Source organism: Crotalus tigris, unplaced genomic scaffold (genome assembly GCF_016545835.1).
Source record: "Crotalus tigris isolate CLP2741 ecotype Arizona unplaced genomic scaffold, ASM1654583v1 scf7180000018435.730608, whole genome shotgun sequence".
Classification (NCBI taxonomy): Eukaryota; Metazoa; Chordata; class Lepidosauria; order Squamata; family Viperidae; genus Crotalus; species Crotalus tigris.
Window position 1 is genome coordinate 296453 of NW_024097001.1, and position 23270 is coordinate 319722.

At 35.7% G+C, this 23270-nt stretch overlaps 1 protein-coding gene across 1 annotated transcript in view; it reads left to right on the forward strand.

Moving 5' to 3' along the window:
• ADARB2 (adenosine deaminase RNA specific B2 (inactive)) overlaps positions 1-23270 on the forward strand; it is a 325410-nt gene that overhangs the window by 155524 nt on the left and 146616 nt on the right. The window contains exons 2-3 of the mRNA XM_039352480.1: positions 2613-2699; positions 15724-16631. Of these exons, the coding sequence (XP_039208414.1) occupies positions 2678-2699; positions 15724-16631 (930 nt within the window). The 5' untranslated portion in view covers positions 2613-2677. The remainder of the gene's footprint in view (positions 1-2612; positions 2700-15723; positions 16632-23270) is intronic.

Here is a 23270-nt window from a genome sequence, read left to right on the forward strand (position 1 = left end):
CTGATTGCCATGTTTGTGTATTCACTTACCCCACTTATGTGTTTATGAGATTCATGTATTATTTTATTTATTTTATCAAATTTTGGGTCAAGATCAAAAGGTTTACTTGTAAGGAAAGCAGGGTATTAACCGTTTTGAATTTTGAATGTTATTTACAGAAATAGGCTCGGTCAATGTAGTGAAAGCTACAGATGTAGGAAACTGCTTGATACTATACTTGGTCAGGTTCTTGGTCCACTTTGATATTCTTTCAATACCTTGAAACAGTCCAATTCCAAGAATTCAGAGAATTGAAGTACACCCAATCAGAGAGAAAGAGAAGATTGACCTATACTATAGCTCAACTAAGCTGATATAATTTCATAACTATATGTTCAATATGGATTTTTTTAAGTAACATTTTTGCAAGTACCAATTGTTCTCCACACATTATTGAGTGCTGGTGAAAATTGAGAATTACTAAAACAGAGTAATATAACAATTTTCCTATCTCCCTTCCAAACATAAGCATTTGATTGTTTGGAATTGCACATGACTTCTAATTTATAGGATACCGCTTCTTACAAATTGCTTTTTTTAAAAAAAATTCCATTTAAAAAATCTCCAACATGTAAAATAGCTTAAAGCCGTCAATTAGGGTATGATGGTAATGGAAGTAATTCCCTAACATTAAGGCTTATGTGGCAAACTACCAGTTGTGTTCTGTCTAATCCTTGCTGAAAAATCAGAAAATATATAAAAACACAAGTATTAATTGCACTCATTAGCTTCTGAGCAAAAAGAGGAATGTTTATTTCCAAAAATTTATGAAGGCTTTAGTAAGAAAGTAAGATGTTGCCCACTCTTGATTTCTTTAAATCAAGAGAACATAAAGAAAGGCATCTGAACACTAACCAGCTCCCCAGCTACTTTTTAAAAACAGCAATTATTAACCGAGATCTACTGGTATAGTCCTCCAGAACTCTCTGTGTTGTTGTTTTTTTACGCACAGGTGACTTACAACCATTCATTTAGCCACCATTCAAAGTTACAATGGCACTAAAAAAAAGTGACTTATCACCATTTTTCACATTTACAACCTTTGCAATGTCCCTGTGGTCACTTGATCAAAACTTGGATGCAACTAGCATGTATTAATGACAGGTGCAGTGTCTCTGAGTCATGTGATCATCTTTTGCAATCTTCTGATAAGCAAAGTCAATGGGGAAGCCATATTTACTTAATTATTATGTTACTAAAAACTGCAGTGATTCACTGTACAAGGGCAGCAAGAAAGGTTGTAAATTAGAACAATCTCACTTAACAATGTGAGTTTGCTTAGCAGTGGAAATTTTTGGTTCAGTTGTGGTATTAAGTCAAACACTATCTATATTTAACAAAAGACTGTAGACAATGAACAACTTTAAAATAAATGTTTAAAAATTCTCATGACAAATATAAGCTGAGGGAGATATCAGAACTGACAGTTGCTAGCACAGCCAGGAGACAGGGACCCCATCCTCTCAGGAGGACAAGCACACAATAGGGCCTGATGAAAGCATAAGGGTCATCGTCATTTTGTGTGTGGAGGGGAATATGGAAGCCAAGTTCCTAGTTTTTAATCATGGCTGGCTTCACACAATATGGAGTCCTTAGTGCTCTCTAAGCTTGGTTGTTTATTTGGAGATGATTTATTACTCAACTAGATAATATCAGTACTACTGTATTCCCCACACTTACACACTCCCAAACTCTACACTCCCTAGGATTCATGATGTTACCTAATGCCTGGATGAGAGACTATTGAGAAATTCCTGGGATTATAGACTTATATACTCCCTGAAGAAAGTACCAGTAAAGTTTTTCCATACTGTTGCTAAGAAAACCCAGAATAAAGACTGAAAAAGTCTTTGCTTATTGCTTTTATGTGATTAGTTAATCTTTCACTTGATAACCAATAGGGGATCATTATCTGATTTGGTCTTTTTATATTGAGTCTTGTATAAATTAGGACCACAACTGTATTCAAGTCAAATATTGGTTTCATTCAGTGGTGGGATTCTCTGTGTGGATGCCGCTTCCGGAAGTCCATTCTGGGCCCAGGCAACAAAAAATTAGCTACCCATTCTGCCAAACTGGTGAGAATTAGTTGAATCCCACCATTGGTTTCATTCCAGATGTAGCAATGAAGGCACTGAAAGAATTTAACTTCAGCATATAATTGGACGATTGCAACATGGGTACAGAATTTCTGAAGTTGGGCACTCAAATGTTTATTCTGCTGCACTTAACATTTAATTCTAGTTAATCTAGAACTGATTAGCAATTAAAATTCCATCTACATACTCCCTTTTCAGAATTTTCTTTACCCTAGAGTAGCAAATTGTCAAGCCCAATTTCCTTTCTTAGATGTTTAAATAGCAATGAATGGAACAAAATAAATGCAGGTTGACCACCTTTCTATTAAAATTGAGAACCGCTAATAATAAAGGTAAGTTGTTTCAATGACTTAATTGGATATGAATACAGAATTGATATAAAAGATAAACTTTACTGCCTTAGCCAAGAAATGATTTGGGGGGCGGAAACCTCAAGATTTCATAAATATGTTTTGTTCTGTTTTCTCCTTACAGAAAAAGGAAGCATTTTGTCAACTTTCATTGCACCCCTGAAGTATTTGAATCCTTCAGCAGCAAACATGGAAAATGAGGAGAATTTAAGTAAGCACTTTAATCTTCTTCATGTGGATCAGACAAGAAGTCCTCTATTTTCCATTTATTAAATTTATATGCCACCCATCTCACTCTGAAAAGCAATTTTGGACAGCTATCATGTATCTTACATTTTCCTGAAATGAGAAATAGTAGAGTCCGTCTTTGAAACTAAAGGAAGTGCAAGTAAATCTGTTTTTGTTTTTTTGTTTTTTTGCTGAATCTTTTAACATTAAGCCAGCCTGTTTATGGTGATCTACATTGGCTTGTTAAACATTATTTTTGCCAATGTGGGATTGAGAAAAAATGTATGTAATGTATGTATGTAGAGTGTAAATGTGTGTATGAAAGGCGTGTGGAGATATGGATATATGTAGCATCTTTTTGTACAGATATTAGTGCTCATAATTGAAAAAAACATTGCATTTCCTTATATTAAACTATCCATTTTTAAGAGTCTGGCAGGTAAGAACATAGATTTGCATTAGTTTAGCCTACTGCCAGAAAAAGTCATAGCCTTGTCAAGATAACAGCCTCATCAAAATTAGGCAGAGAAAAAACTTTTGGTGGTTCTGTTGATATAGTAGCTAAAATGAAGCCCATATCCTGAAAAGAACTTACACATCTCAAGATTGGTTTGGAAGTGAAATTCATAATTTCCAAATATGAGAGTAAATGGTGGAAGTAGAACCTCTTCTCACTCTATTTCTTGTATCAGGGGTCCCCAAACCCCGGTCCATAGACCGGTACCAGTCTCCAGCCCTTGGGATTCCGGCCATGCAAGCAGCGGGCAAGTGCATAAAGCTCCATTTGCACAAGCAGCAGGCATACACATGCATCCATCCCCTCCACCCCTTGTCTGCCAATCTGCAGAACTGAAAAGATTGGGGACCACTGCCTGGTATGATGCAGATGGGGAACAAGTATTAGGTTGAATCCATGAGAAGGTTGAAGAGAATGAGAAATATCAGAATGTCAGAGTGACAATTCACCATTCACAGTCCACAGGGGGCTATCTTAACAGAGTCAGTCAGAGAATGAGAATCATGAATGAAAATGATGAAAATTACTTTTACGTGTGTCCTAATGGCCCAGGCTTTGTTTTGATAGACCATGATGAATGAAGACCAGCAATGACAATCCTACTCACTGTTTTCCCATAGTATGGGAAAAATTAAAGTGGAATACTTCTTTACAGGGAAATGCTATTTCTTTCACAAGATTCACTAGGAAAATAGATATAGAAGATTCTGAAATTGATACTGATACTAATATGTATATGGAAGTGAATTAGGCCACACCTAGTAAAAAAAATTACTTGGGTCATATGCAATCCCTAAAATTTTACATCTAGCTTCCAGGTTCTTGCAAAACTGCTTATTTTCATTGTGATGGAATGAAAAAATTAATAAATTATGCGCATAACTGGAGAGTTTCTATTTCTATACAGAAATCAAAGGGAATTCAATGTTTGACCTGACTGTAACCCAGTGGGCATCAGGGACCAGTTCCTTGGAGAAAGGTTTTTCTGTAGAGCAGAGGGGGAGGGGTCATTTTGTGTACTGCTGCGTCCCACCGATGGGGCTTCACTTGTTTGCGCAGCCTGTTTGCTGGCATGCTGAGGCCTAGTGCCAGTCCGTGGACTGGGGGTTGGGGACCCCTACTGTACCTTACATTTTAGAATGTTGTCAACTGTTAAAGCTAAATGTGGCTACGTGCCCAGAAAGAAATAATGCCTCCTAGCCTATTCACAGCTTTCAGGATAGACCAGGTCAAGCATCAACTTTACAAGGAACTTTGCTTTATTTTGAAGAGAATAATAGCAGAATATTGAAAGGCTAGCATAATTTCTCTCACACAAGAGAATCAAGGTTGAACAATCTTGGATTTCTTTTTTACTCTCTTCTCTTTTTCAGCAGAAAAAAATTGTCTGATATCTGTATGACAATCTATAAGATGTCCCCTATGGTATTTTTATATATCTCTATACCTATCATGTCCAAGACCTACCACCTCCAGAGTTCTAACCACACAGTAGTCAGCATAGTGCTTCTAGATAGCCTACAAGTATTCATAACACTGGGCTTATATTCACTTGATACCACAATTGTGGAGGCATCCAACACAAATTATTTAATCTGCATGCATTTGTGATGCAAGTGATACAATATTTAATCACATCCCAACTCATATAATAGCCTGCCCCCTTTTTTCAAATGCCCACACTTCAAAATAGCAATAGCTATAGCATTTAGACCTATATGTCACTTCATTGTGCTTTACAGCCCTCTCTAAGCTGTTTACAGAATCAGAATATTGTCCCCAACAATTTGGGCCCTCATTTTACCAACTTCAGAAGGATGGAAGGCTGAGCCAATCTTGAGCCTGTCAGGGTTAAACTCCTGGTAAAGGGCCAAATTTGCCTGCAAGACTACATTCTAACAACTGCGCCACCACGGCTCCTTGTTGTACGGTTTTCTCACAGTTGGCTTCTAGAGGCAGCATTCCTAGACACGTAGTTTTGGGTATAAGAGAAATAAGAAATTTTTGTTATTATAGCAGTCATTGATAATCTACTCAAGGTAAAAATATCTATTCCTCTTTAAAGCTATCCAAGTGTGTCACGTAAGAGTAAAATCCATATTTGGTTGGTGTGAAGAACCTGTTATGTCTGCCTTAAATCTTAACCATTTATGTTGATTGAGGTTCCATCTTTTCTCTTTTTTCTTACTTTATACACAATTCAAATGTTAATATGTTAATTTTCTAAGCTAAAAAATTCCAGTTGTAGCCTACTACAATAAAGGAATTGATTTCCTTAACTGCATCAATGTATTTATCCTTTTCTACATCTCTTCCAGTGTTAACAATGTTCCTTTTGAAGTGCAGCCACCAAAACAATAGATAGTATTCCAAGTGTGGACACACCATTGATTTTTATGAAGGTATTATGATACAATATAGGCAGTTTTATTTTTTATTCCTTTCCTAATGACCCATGACAAGGAACAAATCAGCCTTTTAACAGCAGACACTCACTGGGTCCATGTTTTTTCATACTGTCTGACACAATTCCAAGATCTTTTACTTTGTCAGATGGCAACATCACTAACTTTTTTATTAATGCATCTATGAACATTATTTAAAGTCTACCTTCTGATCAATTGGCTTCCTTGCAATTGATTTCTCATTTTGTCATAAACATCACAACACTCTTATATCTTCTATTTATTCTACTGCTGCATTTTATCAAGGTGAAGTGCAGAGATTATCGGGTATCCATGGTAGGGTGGGCAACAACCTCAAAATGGCAGTGTCATACAACAGACATTTTCCCTTTTTTACATGTATGTAATACACTTGGTACTATTAACACTTCTTCCCAATGAATGCTCTTGCAGACTATTTTAAAAGTTCTTCCATTAAGTCACAGAAGCAACTGCCTTACACAATTGCATGAAAAAGAATGAGAAAATGCATAACCCCTTCTCTCCATTTCAGAAGATGGGCGATATTTGTCCTTTAGTCTATCACTTAAGTTTGTTCACTTCTAAAACTTTTCCCCCAAAAAATTAGAAATTACTCTTTATGCATCCCCTAAAAAACTTTATAATGGATTTGGAATATCTTTATGTTGTTTTTCAGCTTTTTTGTCAATATTTAAGTTAACAAATTCCTCTTCCAAGTATCTTCATTTCATTTTTAGAATTAGGAAGGAATGTTGAAAAGTGTATGATTTAGTTTTCAGGTAACTTCTTCTCTATAAAAAAAATGAATGAACAAAGATCAAAATGATAATATGGAAGTAATTTCTCTATTACAATTGTTCTCTTTTCTGTGAGTAATTGCATGGAAGTCTTGCTGGAAAATTTCTAATTTAGTTGAACTTGGTGCGCACACGCACACACACACATTCAATCCTTACATCCATATGAGAACAATCACATAAACTACTTAATACAGGTAACAAAAATATAACTCAAAAATATAACTCAATGTTTATTTATTAAATATCAGCAAACATCAAAAAACTGACAGAATGGAACAAAAGTAGAGAAAAATAGGAAAAAAGATACATTAACAACAGATGAGGACAAAAGGCTTAACCTCAATAACCATGTTCTTCTTTATTATCCCAGTTAGTCTGCACTATATTTATATATGTCTTCATATCTGTTTAAGATTTATAGAAGGAAAATGTCAGTACCCACATCAATACTCAAACTAGTCTAGACAGAGCAGTTTAATTTTTTTTAACTCAAGAGATAATTTTACTTCAGCAAGAGAATTGAGCTAAATAGCATTCGCATTCTCCTAGTCTATTGTTAATTCAACTTTCACATTACTCTTGAAAATATTAAGAAATAGAATAATTTTTGTGGTTATAGAATTTAGAAGTATAGTTCCATGCATAAAAATGCTTGTGGTGACTGCTTGGGTATTTTTGTAAGCAAAAATGCTGTGCTGTAGGCTGAGAACCTGAATAATTTGCCTCAGATGTTAGGTAGAGTGTATGATGAAAAGCATAGATCTGAAAAATTATGTATTAAAAGGCGAAGTGGTTGTGTTTAGCTGGAAAAATGGTTTGAAAAATGATCTGTCATTCAGTTTTATGTGTGGATTAGCTTTAAAGTATGTTTCCACTATTATAATCTTAGATTTATGGGGAAGTAGTTTTCTTGATAAAGTTTTTTGGAAGTGGTTTGCCATTGCCTGCTTCTTATGACTAAGAGATGTGACTGGCCTAAAGTCATCCAGTTGGCTTCATGTCTAAGGCAGGCTAGAACTCACAGTGTTTAATCAAAGTGACTCTATTTAGATAAGAAACTTTTAGAATAAAAATGTATTTTGGCATAATAGTGAAAATAGAGCCTGGGCTAGGTTTCCTTGAGGTCTATGATTATATTTATCTGTTGGTTAGCTTTCAGTAACTTGCTTTCATTAGTGATGTTCTTGCTGTTCTACTATGGCATTGCTTGCCATACTATAAAACATTTACCTTGGCATTAGCATGCCATTAGAGATATTATTAAGAGAGAATTTTCATGGTTAGTAAGGGTCTTAGATTTTTGTTATGGAAAGAATTTCATATCAGGAAACATTTAGAGTAAGACATTTCTGTTGACATTGGAATGAAGATAGGATTGACATTAGACTTCTTTCAGTGCTGTAATTCAATTTGCTATGAGGCTAGATTAATAAGAAACCAGTAAAAGTTGACTGGCAAGTTTAACTAGTTCTAGATTGTCCCATATATTTGTCCCTTTGTCAAGACATCAGGAGCATTATCAATTTAAATTGCTAGTGCTGATCTGCCATGTACACAGGACTTCCCTGTTATTTGAAAACCTTGATTACAATTCATGCTCCTGTGTGCTCAACTCAATAGCACAATCAAGGTCAATTAGTTTTTCATTGTTGTGGGCCTTCTCCCACTTGGTTGCTGCTCTTTGGAATTATGTCCCTCCTTGTGATCTCAAGTGGCTCTTTTGGGAGGACCCTTACGAAGATGGAAAAATCTATCATTATTTGCTTTAATATTAGGAAATGTTCATATTAAACATTAGATTGTATTGGGAAATTTCTTACATTGATTATTAAAATATTTTGTTATGATGTGCTATGATTATATATATAAAATTTTCATTTATCTGTACTACCCTCAGTTGTAGCTACACATTCAATTAAACTACTAGCGATACTACTGTTACTATTAATTTGTGCACCTTTGTAAAATGCTTACTAAAAATGGAAAAATGAAGGAAGAAGTTTTAAGATGTGCAAATGCAAGTAGAATTGGCCTGTTGTAAGGAATGAATGATTCTCAAATAAAGAACCCAATTTGTTAGACGGAAATGAGAATTGGGTAAATTGAATGCAGTGGCAATGGAGTACTTAAAAGAAATAGAATCACGAATGAATCTGTTTTAAATGAATGTGGAGTGAATACAAGAGCTATAGTGCAAAAGAAGTACACTGATATGAATTGGAATGTAGAGAGAATGAATGACAATTAAATTACAAAATATCTGAAGAATGAGTAACAGACTAGAATGTGGGATAAGGCGAGAAAGTTAGGATTGAATGGAATTGATAAATTTAGAAACAAAGGGCCATTCATAAAATTGGAACATGAACATGAATTTGGTTTGCGAGAATAGGATGTTAATGAGCAAATGTTATGAAAAAATATTATTAACAAATTCCTTATGAACAAATGTTATGAAAGAATGTTAACAAATGTTATGAATATAGCTGTATTTCTTTTCCTTTTTTAATCTCATGTCTTTAATTTCTGGGCTTTCAACCTGCCAATTGATAAAAGAGATACCTTCATATAGAAATAGGTCACAACCTGGAATACACTGTATAATTGCATACTGTATAATTGAAATGAAAACATTACTGCCATACATATTATTTTCACCAAAAATTCCAGCCACCAGATAGTAGAGTAACCTTCAAGAGAAATAACATTATCACTTCAAATGTAGCATGGAGTATCAGATGGCAGGTTTTTCTGACTTGTGACCCAGTGACCAAAGTAGTGCCATTTTAATGGCGCATTACAGACTTCAATAGCACTTTATGATGCGACTGTGCCAGTAACACTGTCCTCATAATGACAGAATGGCAAAAAGGCATGACTCAGAACAAAAGGAGGAATGAACAAAGAGATCTAAGATTAATCTTCACAAATTTACAAATAAAACTTTTCATTTTCATTCTGTCAAATGAAATTAAGATTTTGGAACAAATAATTTCTTCAGTCTAGTATAAATCATTGGGATTTAATAATCTTACCGTCACAGCTGTTTCATGTCGGAAACACATTTTATATTTGAGCCAATCCTAAGAAATGAAGTCATGACAAAGTGTAAAGTTGGTTTAAATTAATTAATTGGTTTAAATTAATCACTTAATGTGATTGCCTCCCTTACATTCAGTTAATGCTTCCTATATATTTGAAAGCCTTTCCATAAAAAAAAAAAATCTTGGTGAGCTTTTTATGAAGTAAGCCATCAGGTCTTACCTCAACAGATCTTACACATTTATTCATTTATTCAGGTTTGGGACCAGTCTGGAAATCCAGCCAGGAAATGAAGCTGTCAAAAAGTATGGTGTCAAAACACCATCAAAGTTGACACCCAACCAGAACATAAAATGATTGAGAAGCCATAGGTAGAGGAGTCCCTGCAGATTTTATTCCACTAGTCATTGTCGACTATAATGGATGGTGCTCACCTCCTTTTCAAGGCCATTGAGCCAATACTGTCCAAAGACATATAATCATGGGGCCAGCATGATGTCACGGAGCACTATTACTTTCATACTGAAGTGGTACTTATTTGTGTACTTGCATTTGTATGCTTTCAAGCTGCAGGAACTCACTCCATCACAAGGACAACCCCAGCTTCTTAACCACTGAGCTATCACACTGCCCTAAAGAAGTTGTATAAGAACAGAAAATATGGAGAGTGCTGGCCCAGTAGACATGATTGAACAGATAGCATCAGCATCCTACTATATATATATATTTAGTAATTTTCCCCCTTCCATTCTATGAAACATAATAATTCAATGGCAACCATAGAATGGAACCTGATGGTTTGAGAAGCTTGTAGGTTGCTTTCTTAATATGGTATCATTCATTGCAAGGCTGTTTTGGGAGTCTTCACCCAACTCATTTTTCTGGCCTTAGACTTCTATTCCAAAGTTGTTCTGATAGAATCACATTGAATGAGTAAGATAATCAAGTTCTAAATGGAAGAACAAATTGGAATAGGAGGAACCTATTGTTTAATTTCCCCTAAAACAAAACTATTATTTTCTTTGTTCCTTTGACAATACATGAGTACAATATAGCATGATATGCACTTCTATGAAAGCTTCTGACTGAAAAATATCAGAAAAAATTAACTAAGACAGATACAAGATTATTTTTGCAGAAAAAGAAAACATGTGCCTTCATAATAGTACTGTAAGTGTAAAAAGAATTCTGGACTTGCAGTTGATCAGACGGTCAATATAAATCAACAGAATAAAGACCAAGGCTGTGTTAACAGAAGTATAGTTTCTATATAATAGAGAACCATAATTTTATTTTATTCCAGAATCCATTCCAAATACTATGTGCATTTCTAGGCATCACATTTTAAAAAAAAAGATTCAAAGAACTCAGACTAGTTTCAGGGAATGCAGGTAACAGTGCTCAGGGAATGGAAAAATAAATCCTACAGGAGAGACTGAAGAAAGTGGAATGTTTAGCTCTGAAAAAAAAAGACAACTAAAGGAGAAGAAGTCCCTTATGGAATGATGTGTTGAAATTACATGCAGGCAAATTCTAACTGAGTGTTAAAAAGAAGAGCAGTGTAAGTGGTACTAGTCATCCAGAAAGATCAGATTCTCCTGGATGAGTTGAAATAGAAACTAGATTACCATCTTTTGGGGAAGCTTTCATTTGGATTCTAGCATTGAACTGGATAGTCAACTTGATGTCCTCCAAGTTTCAGATCCAGCTTGGTTGGTAGTCAAAGTGTTGGCCTCGGAACCTCAAGACTGTGAATTCTAGGCCTCCCTTAGGCATGGTCAATCACTCTCAACCCACCTCCCAAGGTTGTTATGAGAGAAAATAGGAAGCAAGAATATTAAGTATGTTAAGTATGTTAATGTGAGTTTTAAATATAAAAATAGGATAAAATACGATAAAAATCTAATAATAATAATCCTTTCCAATCATAGTAATTTATGGAAATAGTTAACAGGAATAATTATGAGGTAGTTAGGCTTGAAATTATCACAGTTGCAGAGTTGCCTGTAATCAAACTGAAGGGAATAGCCAACATTTTAGAAGATAGGCTCAAAATTCAGAAAGATCTTGACAGACTTGAAAACTGGACTCTATCCAACAAAATGCGAAAAGTAAAGTTTTACACTTAGGCAAGAAAAACCAAATCTAGGAGTCTTAGTGGACAACCACTTAAATATGAGCCAGCAGCATGCTGCAGCTGCCAAAAAAAAGCCAATACAATCTTAGGTTGCATCAACAAAGGAATAGTATAAAAATCACATGAAGTGTTAGTACCAATTTATACTGCTTTGATAAGACTACACGTGAAATACTGGTTTTGGTCACCATGATACAAAAAAGATGTTGAGACACTAGAAAAAGTGCAGAGAAGAGCAACAAAGATGATTAGGGGACTGGAGGCTACAATATATAAGGAACGGTTGCTAGAATTGGGTATGTCTAGTTTAACGAAGAGAAGGACAAGGGGGGACATGATAGCAGTATTCCAATATTTGAGGAGGTGCCACAGAGAGCACGTGATCAATCTATTCCCCAAAGTACTTGAAGGCAGGACAAAAAGTAGTGGATGGAAATTTATCAAAGAGAGATCCTGCCTGGAATCCATAAGACAAGACTCTTTTATGATGCCATCTGCCATTTAAAATTAGAAATGCAATTTTGCAAATTTAGAAGTTGCACTTTTCAATTGATTTCAAAATATTTTAATAATTAAAAAATAAAAAATACTGATGAATAATTAACTAGGATGTAGCGTAATTTTAAACTAGTGGTGCAATAGATAATACTCCTTAGTATTAAAGTCTAAAATCCCGCAACCAAGCAGCAAGAGATAGAGACAGTGGCAAAGTACTCACTGGATCTACAGGGTACCACCAAAGTTTACAGCACACACCACATCTTTTCTTAGCTGACCATATAACAAAGTGATTACAAATGATCATTTTGTTTTTACTTTATTTTTTCTTTTCTGCATCAAAGGATGCTTATTAAAGGATATAGCATATGGCTATCAGAAGGAAAGGCTAAGCTTAAGACTATTCAATCTTAGACCAAATTATTGCTCTAAACCACTGCTTTAAATGATTGTTCCATTGTAGTCATAATATATAGAGCTACATAACCAGAAGGAGAGATGGAGTTTTCTTTATGTTTCTGTTCTATCATACACAGATGGATCAATAGGTAGTCAGTGCAAGCAGATGTATCCCATAGATCATGTCTGAAGGAGGTCATGAAATCAAGTTCCCAAAAGTGCTGTGCAAAAGAGCAAAAGAAAATAATTTTCCCCCAACCAGGTTCCCTAAATTAGGCATTGCCCAAGACTTTTTCCATCAGTTTTCTCCTCCTCCAGACAATCTTGTATCTTCCTGATATGCCAGAGCTACAATTCCTACAACTCTGAGTCAATTCTTAAAATAGTCAGGACTACAATTCAAAGCAGTTTCAAAGGACATTATTATTGACAGAATACTTTGTCATCTGCAACTAATTTGAGAAAAGCATGGCTACAGAATGTTGGGTATAAACTGGAAACATGCAGGTAGAATTTTTAGTCTGGCCAAATTGGCTTAGAATTTTGGGATCCCAGAAGATTTGAGGAGCATCAGGTTGGGACAAATATATTTTGTTTAGGTCTTAGGAACTCTCAGCTCTCGAAGGGTGCTATTTACTTTGAATTATCAGAACCAATCATTTACTCTGTTCATGAAAGAATGTGGAGATTTAAAGATGAATTTATTCTGTTCACAAACCACGCAGCTAGCATTATGAAAGTAAGAGAGGGGAATAGAGATTGGGAAAGGCAATATGAATTATAAATATAAATAACCCCTTGTGTTTTCCTATTCAGTGGTGCAGAATCAATACAAATGCTTTTTGAACCTGAATACAGTGTGAAACAAGGGTTACCTATCTCTTTATACTTCCAGTATCATTGTCTACAATGATTGGTTCAGTAAAAACTGTTCAAAACAGGAAGGGGGGTGGGTAAATGTTCTACATTTCTACATTATTTTCTAGGAAGATATGACTGGAAACAACAGGTTGTGTCTGCTTTGAGGAAATGGAGAGAGAAGATTGGTTTTAAATTAATATAGAAAGTAGTTGCCATCCCAGGGACATATTATGGCTGGGATCTTACTGTATTGTTTGAAACCCATCTCAGCATGTTATAGGCATCCTGCTATTACATTAAACCATAGTGTTATGGACATAGCATAGGATGTAATCAGCAATTGTGCTTTGTTAGCCCAGATTTAGGGTTAAGTATGTTGTGCAATCCTAATTTACTCATTTCATATGGACATTGAAGAAGTGGATCATCATTGATGACCTTCCCAGGAGGCTTCCAACAAGCAAATTCAATAGGGAAAACTGGATTTGCTTAACAACTGCATTGATTGACTTTACAACTGTGGCAAAAAAAAAGTTCCTGTCCCAATTGTAGTTGTAGGTCAAGGACTATGTACAAAACATCTGCTATCGCCTCAGAGGGAAACAGTTGCTGTACAATTTGCTGGCTTGCTTGTTTGAAGCTTTTCCAGTCTGCACAAATCTTGAAAGACTCTAGGCAGTGAAGAGCAAATCCAAAATTCCTGTAAAGCAGCATAAACTAAACTACAATACAATATAATTTATAAATGCCTGGCTGTCATGATGCCCTAATCAGTCTAAAACAAAGATTGAATGGAATAGGCCTCTTTTCACTTGGTTTAGATTGCAGAGAGAATTGGAACTGCACATATCTGCAGAAGAAAATCATTTTACACCATAGGCAACATTACAAAAGACCTACCAACTTTTACCTTGCATGGAGATGGATTCTCAGCGGGTCATTTCCAGATGATAAGGCAGATTCTTTTATGGCAAGGCAAGAGTTGATGTGACTTAATGCTAATTTGGTGGAATGTTAAAGACAACAGCTTAGACTTTGAATGGGTCCTAGAAGCCTACTGGTAACCAGTGTAACAACTTTAAAATGGATATTATTTTGAAATGGTGGGATTGTCCCAACATTAATCATATTGCCACCTTTTGTGCTATCTGCAGCCTCTGGAACATCTGCAAAGGATTGGAGAATATAAGTGGAACTGACCCTGCTTTAACCCTTGCTGAAGGCCTAACCCAGTGTTTCTCAACCTTAACAATTTTAAGGCATGTGGACTTCAACTCCCAGAATTCCACAGCCAGCAATGCTGGCTGTAGAATTCTGGGAGTTGAAGTCTACATGCCTTAAAATTGTCAAGGTTGAGAAACACTGGCTCTAACCATATCATAAGCCTCTGCCCCAACCTTTGCTGATGGCCCAGAATAAGACCATGGTAGAATGGTTTTGAAAGGCTTAGTGGATGGAATGCCTTTGAAGGGCTTAGTAGGACCAAGAGGTGCACACTTCCTCAGCAACTAATGTCATTTCTGTCCCAGGAAAGGCTTGAATATTGGTTGAAAAGAATCTAGATCATCTTGTTTCCTAGTAGAAACAAGATAATCTAGATTCTTCCAAGCAGCTGCTGCCCATCTCAACTACTACTTTAAGAAGAAAACGTAAATTATAATCGTTAAAAGATGATCAAGTTATCAGGGTGAGCTTCTTTAAAAGAGAGCCCATCTCCAGCTGAATCAGAGCAGGCAGAATTATGCTCCCACCCAAGCATTCATTATCTCCTGGAATCGTTCATTGACATTGACTATAAGAGCATTACTAGATTAAAGCAGATGACTGTATAGTTGGTCCAACATCCTGTTTTATGGGATTGCCAAGCCAGATGTCTGTGGGAAGTACAGCAGTAAGATATAGCTATTTTCCCAGGAGATGGTATTCAGATATATGTTCATGGTGACCTTGATCCTAGTTGTAGTATACAGTTGTCTTGTACTGATTAGTAAGCTTACTTTCTATAAATTAGTTTAATCTCCCTTTAAAACAATGTTTATTAGTAGTCAGTATTGTATCTTGTAATAGGGTAATGATTTAGCTATGTGTGTAAAAGTCTGCTATCTGTTGTAAACCTTACAACATTCATTACAACACTCAATAATTCACATATTTGAAGAAAGAAAAAAATATTCTTATCCATATAACTAGGTTTTGCCAAACTGATTAAAAAATAATCTCAATCAAGATTTATACCAATACATTTGAACTTTTGTGTGTACATTTTGCATTAGTTCCAGTAATGTTAGTGGGCTTTTTTTTTTTTTTTGCTTTCTTTTTCCAAACAGATATAAGCAGTGCTGAAGTAAAGGAGAACCGTAACATTGGCAATTTAGAAGATCATTCAGTTACTTCTAATGAAAGATCAAGAGTAGCAGCTTCCAGGGTCAAAAGAAAAAGGCCTCTAGAAGAGGGCAACAGTGGACATTTCTGCAAATTTCAGCTCATCTGCAAGAAGATCTCATGGTCTGTAACACCAAAGAATGCCCTGGTTCAGCTGCATGAACTTAAACCTGGCTTACAATATAAAATGACTTCCCAAACAGGTCCTGTCCACGCTCCAGTATTTGCAGTTGCTGTGGAGGTCAATGGACATACATTTGAAGGCACTGGTCCAACAAAAAAGAAAGCTAAAATGAGAGCCGCCGAACAAGCCCTCAAGTCATTTGTGCAGTTTCCCAATGCATCTCAAGCTCACTTTGCCATGGGAAATTGTTTCAACCCTTCTACAGACTTTACGTCAGACCTGGAAGACTTTCCAGACACTCTGTTCAAGGAGTTTGAACCATCTGCACACAATAAGGAATTCTCAGTCTGTAGCCCGGTTAATAACGAATGGCTTTCCAAGGCCTGCCGTCAAGGGAAGTTATTCTACCACACGTTGGACTTCATGGGCCACCCTAAACAAAACAAGCACAAGATGGCGTCCACAGCCAAGAGTGAAAAGAACCCAGTGGTGTTGCTCAATGAGCTGCGGTCAGGACTGAGGTACGTCTGCCTTTCGGAGACTGTGGAGAAGCAGCATATCAAGAGTTTTGTGATGGCTGTGAGAGTGGATGGGAGAACATTTGAAGGCTCGGGACGTAGCAAGAAGCTGGCTAAAGGTCAAGCAGCACAGGCTGCGCTGCAGGCCCTCTTTAACATTCGTCTGCCCAGTCACATTCCCAGCAGGAGCAAATGTAATCATTTGCCACAGGTGAGAGATGTGAGGTAGCCACCACCGAGCTGAAGGGATTCTGTAAAATTAATGTGATTTCTTGTGTTCTAGCCATAAATTGTGACTTTATCAGAACGCTCGCCCAGAGGGTGCTGTACTTCAGCAATGTCTCATTCCTTGCTGAAGCCATGTGCAAAGATGTTAGCATTTTCTTCCCTTTTTGCATAACTAAGAGCCACCAGATGAGTTAATTTCTAAAAAGGAAAGTTGAGCATAGATACCTTTGAAAGACTGTCAATATTTCAGCTACAAATTAATAGTACTTCCATAAGTAAAGAATGTAGATCCCTATTCTTGTTTTTATTACCAAAGTACATTTGCTCTTAAGAAAGATGTCATAACTCAGATATGATGGGGGTATCCTTTTTATCTCCCCCCCCCATTGAGTTACAGTTAGACAAAGAGGACATCATTCTTTTAAATGTATGAGTCTATATCCCAGATTTCACCCTTAAACTTCACACAAATATTAAAGATGTCGTCAATCAAATGACTGAGATAAAGGAAAAAGTTGGTGGTGTTTTGCTGATTATATATTCATGTGGAATATTTGGATGCTGAAGCAAGAAAACAATCCAATTTTGTGTACTCTACTACGAAAGTGTTGCTAGTTTTTAGTTAGTAACTAAAATAACTAAGATGGTTACATTGATTGATTGATTGATTTTGTTACCTGAATTTTCTTTCAGTGTTGTCCTTCTTGGTAGCTGTTTTGTCTTGGACTCTTCCTCTATTCAAGTAAAATTTCTTCTGCTTTTCCTAAGCTTTTGAAAAAGAAAGTTGGGAAAAAAATAGAGCACCTCATAGGTTTTCCTCTTAAGACCTTCATCTGCTTTCAGATTTTTCCCATTTATGTTAGAATTTACTGACTACTCATAAATTAGAGGAAAGAAGTATTCATGTGGTATTTCAGGATCACAAAATAAGACCTATGATCCATACCTGGAAAGAAAATCCTCCAAAAGAGATGTTTTGCTACATATTTATTAGTTTACCCAATGTGTAAACTATGTGTAATTGGAAAATATATTTCAATTTTAACTCTTCTGACAATTTTCATTATAGTTTTTGTGGAGCTTTTTAAAAAATATTTTATTTTGCATGCCAAATCTACTAACCTTAGCTTGCATTTTTTTTCATTTTTGCCTTGTACAGTAGTCAGTTTGTTGAATTAGAATGGGCTATTTTATAGTACAGTCATCTTTTAACATTATTCTGGGTTAAAATGCATTACACAAATTTCAGTATTACATATTTACATGCTGTGAATGTATCTATTTTAAAAAACCATGTTTGACATTTTCTATACCATTTCTGGCCACAAAATCAAGGCTTATTGAACAAATATGTGGAACCAAGTGGTCCAATTAAACAGTATATGTGCATCAGTGGAACAGATGCACAAAAGGGGAATAAAAACAGTAATAGGTCAAAACTATAATAGACTTTATCTAAAGATAGTTTGAGCAAATATCATCTACAAGTTCTTCTCCACATGCCATTTCAGAAATATATTAAAGGCATTCCCAAATGGCTACATTTAAAGAATCAGATTAGAGGGTATTTTAACTAAAGAAAAATATTGGCTGGAGTCTCAGATAGGGAAAAATTCAGCTGATTGACCTTGCAACTCAAATCTACTGTACTACTGTAAATGCCACCCTTTTGGACCTATACTCAAGCCTCCATTATATTTCCAGATTCATCATTCTCCAAATTTTGCAAAGCAGTTCTCAAAATCAGACCTTCATTGATTAATGAAAATATACAAAATGCATTGTCTTAAATGGATATAACACATATAGTACAGAAATCTGAATATTACAAACAGTGAGCAGAAAAAAAGTATGAATTTTCACACAAATTATGTCTTAATGTTTCAAACTGGTGTGGAAATGGAAGAAACCAATGAAGCCTGGAAAAATAAGAAGCTGTCAGAAGCCAAAACTGAAAGATTAATCAATCTCTGGATTGACCCAACCTAACTGGGAAATATGTTTCGTTGTTGAAATTGTTCATTCCATGGGAATCAGAAAAAGTTACCCTGTATACTGGTGGATAAACCAAGAATTTTAGGTGCCAAAGTGCACCCTCCCTCCCAAAATTCGGTTTAACTCTCTGTGGAAGCACAAATCTATATAGTAGTCTTTTCTTCAGATTTTAAAGTGATAAACAGACCCTTGAATTTTTATCCAAAATATCATTTAAAAAAATACACTACCCGCAGATAAGTCAATTGTGAAAATTAAAACATATGAAAATGTTGAGCTTGGTTTATCAGTGGGCGAGGCCTTTTTCATGGTACTTGGGTTAAAAATGAGGGTCAGCTTACCAGCAGATGGGTTTATCTGCAAGTATATATAGTATATGTACCTTTCCCTACTTATTACAATAACCCATTTAGATAAACAGAACTTTCTTGGAACACTCTGAAGAAACATCTTGAACATCTGTCAGTGTCTCCAGTAAAGACACTAAGACAAGCGGAAAATTAGTGGAAATTTTGCATCAGTAGAACTTGTCAGTGCCACATACTTTTCCAATGGTGGAATACTGAAAGTACAAGCAGGAAAAGCAAAATGGAATTATGAAATATTAGAAGAGGAAAGAAATTAATGCATTGTAGAGTTAGAATTAACCTATCATGAATCTTTTACATTATATGGATAGAAAAATAGGCACAAGTAAGAGTTGGCATGGGTTAATGAAAACTCCAATCCTAAGTATAACCAAAATCCTGAAAATAATTTTTCCTTGCATTTTAGGATTCTTCCAATAATCCAGCAAATTATTTTTATATTGTTTTCAAGAAAACTCCATGAATGTATCCATTAAGTCACCAGGAGCTGAATGTGACTCAAAGGTTACTTGATTTGCTCCAGATGAACAAAGCTCACCACCAGGAGTATATAAATTCAGGTTATGGGAGAAGATCTCACTTTGAAGAGGCTGAATGTGGGCTATATTACACTGTCCCAACAAGTGTGGATTTGATGATTGTATATTCAGTGATGAAGCACTCAACATATAGAACATAGAATGCACAATAATAGAAATTAACATAGAGGGAATATATTTTAATAATCAAGTGGTCATTATAAAATGTATGTACAGTAGATTGGAAAAGAGCACCATTTTCCCATAGACTTTAGAGATACTTTGAGCTCACATGCTCGATAAATCTTAACACTATTGTTTAATTGAGTCTGCAAACACAAAGACATCTCATCTAGGTAAGCAAGGAAGAGATCTATCTGAAAGGAAAGTGAGCATCCCTCAAAATATAAATTGGAATTACTTCCAACAAGGTTTCCTGGCAAACACAGGGAGTAATGGAGAGTGCTCATAATCTCACAGTTACAGAACTTCCCTTCCCTGGAATTATGGGGGAATTATATTGATTTCACAGTCTCCTATTATTTAACAGATTGCAGATGTATGCCCCAGACAAAGGACATTAAAATAAATCTGTCCTATGCACGAAAGGATATCCTTTGAGCACAAACTCCAAATAAAGGTAGGTCAAGTTTTGGTTTTTGGAACTTAAGAATATGCTTCACTTATTATTACCACAGGAAAATGCTCATGAAATACTTGTTCCTTGCAGGGTCAAAGAATGGCTGAAGAAGCACAATAAATAGTAGCAGCGGTATTTTCTACTGGATGGCTGAGTTTCATCAGCATGTTCGTATTCTTTTTTTCCAACTATTAGAGATTCAGGCAGAGATTCCGGGGAGGTTATGAATGAAGCATCTCCATGGGGGCAAAGTCCTGGGGAACAGAAAAAGCACCATTGTTCCTCCTTTCCCAACCCCTATTAAACATTTAGTCATAGGAGCATTCCATTGCAACTGCCATCAAATTTTCATCACTGTCTGTCATCTCTCTGTAGGCAACCGGGCAGTCATTTAACACCCACAGAAGCAAAGCTGTTTCCCAGCATCAATGTCATGTTCCCACAAGCAAAGCCTATATCATCAGCAGCAATGATTAGAAAGCCAGCTGTTCCTCTGTGCAGTCATTTTTGCCCTTGCTGGGTTCTTTGGACATTCAGAGAAGGATAACAGACAAATGCACCATTACTGTGACTGCAACTACAAGGATGGAGAAACTTTTTCCTGCCCTACCGCTTTTTGGGAAATAGGAAATGTGCAAGGCAGGTACATGACAACTCCCTTCCTCTATGATGTTACTGAAGCTCACAATTGGTAAATATTAATAAAGGTGTAGCTACTTTATTCATGTCTCCATTGTTATGATGCTAAGCAGGCAAGAAAATCTCCCTTAGAAATGAAGGACAAATGTCTTCGATTTATTGTCCTACATCATTTCCATATTCTGAACGTTGCTCAGCACCTATTTATGGCTCCATATAATATTCTTTTTTTTTTCAAATTATGTGATATAGTTCTATCAAAAACAGTACATAATTGCATACATGAGGAGTAACATATGCACAGTGCATATATTATGAAAACCACTTACAGAAATGAATTTAAAGAGAGAAAGTTATTTGGAAAGGTACGTATGTTAGGAAAACTGCATTCAAAAAGGTGTATATTACCAAAAGCCTATATATAAATGCATACGAATTTTCCTTCATACTTTTTAAAGAAAATCACAACTGGCATAGAGACAGTATAAAATGAAGATTGGAAAAAAGGCTGGGAGAAGCCAAAATGGGCAAATTCACACAGATCTAATTTGCTTTTCAAGGAACAAGAAAGGAAAGGGGTCCCTGTGGATTTACTCCACTAATCATTGCTGACTATAGGGGGCGCCACTCATCTCCATTTCAAGGCCATTAATCCAGCGTTCTCCAAAGATGTTTCCGTGGTCATGTGGCCAGCAAGACGTCATGGAGCACTATTTCCTCCTGTTGAAGTGGTGCCTATTTATCTACTCGCATCTGCATGCTTTCAAGCTCCTAGATGGGCAGGAGCTAGGTGAAGACGGACACTCACCCCATTGTGTGATTTTTGTGTCTTGAACCTAAGCTATAAGCTTTCTAGCTGTCTTAACCGCTGGGCTATTATGCCGCCATTCCAAGGCACTTACTGAAATATTTTCATGTTGTGGAAGACAAACAAGCAAGTATTAGCAAATACAGTAGTTCAGCATAACAACAAATGATGGCAGATGATGCTATGAGAACACGAAAAGAATCACACAACGGTAAAGAAAAACCAAAAAGAACAAAAATCTTTGATAACAATACAAAACCACACATACATTTGATATTTGCTTCCATAAACTAATCCACTTTTTCAGAAACATAGAAAGATATATTATCAGAACTTGCTGCCTTCCTGGTAGAAACAGGCAACTGTAAACAATGAGATCCAAAGGAAATTAAATACAGAAGGTAAAGGCAATAATAATTACCTCATTATATGTTTTTAACTCAGAAACCTCTGTTTAAAATTAGCCTTCCTGAACTGAACCCCTCTATTTAAAAAAGAGAGCTTTATAAACACTTTGCTTCTTTAATAAAGTATTTGAAAATATGATTTGTAGTATTACTGATGTTTTTATTATTATTTGGATTTATGTCCTGTCCTCCTGCCAAAAATGATACTCAAGACAATAATGAAATGCAAAAAAATTAATTTAAAAGTGAATAATGCTAGTTTAAAACAGCAGCAGCTGTTTATTAGAAAAATTTCAAATTTCAAAATTTCAAAAAAATTAAAAATTTCCCCAAACATATATGCATCCTTTGAAAGTAATAACAAAGTTATATTTTGCTAACATGATAGTGCTTGGATAGAAATACATCTACTTCATACATATGCACACATATAGTACATATGTTAATAAAATTATCCTCAATTATATTGGCAACCAACTTAGTACAGTAAATCCCATTGGTTTCAGTTTGAGAAGTTTGGAGACACAGTGATATGCAAAGTATCTTAGAACAGTGATGTGCAAAATATCTTAGAACAGGCATTGTACTTATGATTGAAAATACGTAAGAGTGTGTTATAAATCTGTCCTTGAAATAAATGGGGAGGAAAAAAATAACCTTGGCTAGATCATAGCTATAGTGTCTCCATTAATTTCCTGCTTCTTCATTTGAAAAGTCAAGGGACATTGCTTGATATATGAGCAGGCCCATCACTGATTTTCATTTTAAAAAACATGTGCATGTGCAGGACATGTTTCATTCAAAAAAGTGTTTGTATATCTTAAGAGTATTTGTTTCTGGCATTTCAAACACTGATTAAGGGACAGGTTTTTTCAGACTATGAAGATAGTCGGACCGAGTATGGCTCAAAATACTGACCCAAATAACTAAGTCATTTACTAATTTACAGCAACTTTTCTTGAGAATCAGTGGTGAGAGTTGCTCCACCTACTGAATTATTATTACTCTGAGGCATCATTGCAAGAGGGGCTTGTTTGGGAAAAGAGCAACTTTTTGTGAGCAAAAGAGCAACTTTTTATTAAAAGAAAACTTATTGTCTCTGTCTAGAGTCATCAGCTCATAAAGATGGCTTTAAAAGCAGACATTTTCACATCCATTTTCTGCAGCTCTGAATGAAAGCAAGGCCCATATTTCAAAATGTGAGAATGCTCATTAAAGCTGCCGTTTCCTGTCTGTATCCCTTTGGA